Consider the following 2,920-nt stretch of genomic DNA (forward strand, 5'->3'; position numbering starts at 1 on the left):
GGGGTGTCCTCAGGTCCAGAGGGACTTGTCTTTAAAAGCTGAGCCAGCCAGGAGAGCTGCAGCTCACTGTTCTTTTAGAAATATTTCTGATTTCTGGGGTTGTGAGATGTTTGGTTAATTGTTTGGTTTGGTTTTTTTTCTACAAATAAGGACATCCGCCCCCAGATTTCTAACTTTTTTGCCTTGGCAAAGGTCAACTGATGAACAGAAAGCCCTGTCAGATTCTCACAGTACGTGGCTATCGAAAATGTATTGAAAAAATGTAGGAATTGAATGAATGAAACGTGACTTAAGAGTCACATCTATGAGCAGATGTTTTAATTATCCTTTAAGACTATGTTAGATTTTCACTCTGTTATAATGCGTTTTTTTTCACTATATTCTACCATCCATGGAAGCCCTAACTTGACCTCATTTTATTTGGGCAAAAATTAACCAAATAAAGGGGTCAAATTCTGCAGGCATTAACTGATAAATGTTTTTATTCAAGCACATTGGAAATTAGGGAGTAGGGCTGTTGAATTAAGTGGGAACTTACTTACCAAGTGCAAGCTGTAAATCTGTATTTTGTCCTTCTAACTGAAAGCTGAGAATAATCCAAATTACCCGGTTTCTTAGTCTAATTTACATCTGACATCTGAGCGTAAATTGTAAGGATTTGAGACTGATGTGTCAATGCAAAATTATTCGTTGTGCAGCATTTACTACACAGTATTTTCTTACAAATTTGTGAAATTTGAGAAAAAAATTTATTGCACATCATCCTAGGAGTAGCAAATGATATGAACTGATAAAGAAGACAAACAAAGCAAGGCTGAAATACCCAGCTGTTACCAAAAGTTCAGTTCAAGTGAAGACAGCCAGTCTTTTACTTCAGTTTTAAAAATTTTACTTTAGTGACTATCATTAGGCACTTGTAGTCTGCAGACTGATTGGGGAAGCTACATAAAAATGTCCCCCCTTCACAAAAATCCAGTAGTTTGCTTTGCAGTAAGGGTTGCTCTAGAAACAGTTTTGGGTCCAGCGTGGAAATTAAAAAGCAAAATTAGGAAGAAAAATATACAGTAACCCAGGTGTTAAAGATACAGTGGGACAGAACATGCAAGTTCAAGCCCCTCCTCTATTCAAAGGACACACTTAAACCCAAGTCTTCCATAATGTAGTGTTCTTATTTTCACAGCAAGGCTCATTCTTAGCTTATGATCATTTAGTATTTTAGATAAAGCAAAACAGTCCAGACATTGCAAAGGACTTCTTAAGAAAAGGGGCCTGGCCCCAGGTTTTCCATACTCTGCAGCCAACCTAAGCACCAAGTGTGGAGTCAGTCTGTAGTGTCTGTCTTGTGCAGGAGAAACTTATCTGTGTGCTCTCTGGAAAGTCTTCAGTAAAGTTAAAAAAAAAAGAAAACACAAACACAAAAAAGAGCAGTATGAAAACCCAGAGGAAAAATAAAAGTGGGAGACACAGCATGTTGCTTCTTACTCTGGCAGTTTCCTTCTCTGTACAGGCTGGAAGAAAACTACATTGTCTGTGAAGGAGTTTGTTTACCAAGATGCATCCTGTATGCACATTATCTAGACTTCTGCAGGAAAGAGAAGCTGGAACCTGCCTGTGCTGCAACTTTTGGGAAGGTAAAGAGTAATTGCCTTTATGATTTGTTAGATTAATTCTTTGATAGAATCACAATTTAGTATATCTATGTCAAAATTCCTCTCAAATTCACGTTTTCTGCTGCTAATGTACATGGAATCAGACTAACTACACGGTTCCATATGAAGGGATTTAATTACATCTGCTTTAGGGGCATTAAACTGAAATTCCCTTTGATTAGTTGTTATTTCATTTTTAAAAATTCTCTCTGAGAGCTTTTTGATGATGACATTAATTGGATTCTTTCCACAAAACCAGATCTGACATGGAAGACACTTTTAATTACATTAAAGGCAGTGTAAAGTGAGATGTGACACAAGAAGCCATACAAGAAGGGGAATCAAAATTAATAACACAAAGAGCTCCTGAATGAAAAATTGTTGATTCATCCTCTTTTCTGCCTATCCCTGCAATTAATCCTGAAATCATTTATTGAAAGGGAGATGTGAACTCTCCAAATTAAATCCTGGGTAGTTAGTGAAACAGGAAACCAGAAATGCTCTAAGTATCATCTTTTTTAAAACACTGCTGATCTAGTCATTGTTCATGCATAGCAAAATGCATTAATTTAATGAAATAATAATAATGGATTTAAAATCCAGTTCATAAAATGTTCCCTTGCTGTTTTTTTCCTCTTGAGTGAGATAGAAAGTGTTTGTCTAATTTTTCATTACACAGTTTCTGTATAAATGAGGAAGGCAATAGCTTTTCTTTAAAACTTTTTTTTTTTTTTTTTTTTTTTACAGTGGTCTGTCTATTAAATGTATCTACTAGATCTTCCTCTATTTCTGAATTAATTTTTTTACTTAATCAACTTTTTGCCTTAAGCTTCATTCTTTACAGGAAGAATAGGATGTTTTTAGGGCACTAATCTCAATCTCAGGAGTCCAGTAACAGAATGTTTTGGTTTACTTTGATTAAATTGTGTAACATCAATTCTTTATGTGCAGCATAGGGCTAACAGAAGCTTTCATAGGGTTTCAGTGAGCATAAATAAGTTTAAAACTGTCTAGCACTTTGATAATGGAGGACACAAAAGTACCTGTGAGCAAATATTTGCTTGCTTTAACCTTCAGATCACACTTTTCAAATAAAAAAATCAATTTATTTTTAGTTATTTGACTTTGAAAACAGAATAGCTAGGAGACAGATCTTTCCCTGGTTCTATTTAAATCTCTGAAGCAAAAGGTACAGTTGTACTGAAGGGACCTGACTGAAACGGGTCCCTGGTAAAAACCCTAGATTTTAAATTGTAGAAGTGAAAACAAAG

General features: G+C 35.4%; 1 protein-coding gene across 1 annotated transcript in view; it reads left to right on the forward strand.

Annotated features, from left to right (window-relative positions):
- RFX6 (regulatory factor X, 6) overlaps positions 1 to 2,920 on the forward strand; it is a 33,612-nt gene that overhangs the window by 1,739 nt on the left and 28,953 nt on the right. Inside the window, exon 2 of the mRNA XM_010005220.1 lies at positions 1,491 to 1,631. Within this exon, the coding sequence (XP_010003522.1) occupies positions 1,491 to 1,631 (141 nt within the window). The remainder of the gene's footprint in view (positions 1 to 1,490; positions 1,632 to 2,920) is intronic.

This window comes from Chaetura pelagica, unplaced genomic scaffold, assembly GCF_000747805.2.
Source record: "Chaetura pelagica isolate M959 unplaced genomic scaffold, ChaPel_1.0 scaffold171, whole genome shotgun sequence".
Classification (NCBI taxonomy): Eukaryota; Metazoa; Chordata; class Aves; order Apodiformes; family Apodidae; genus Chaetura; species Chaetura pelagica.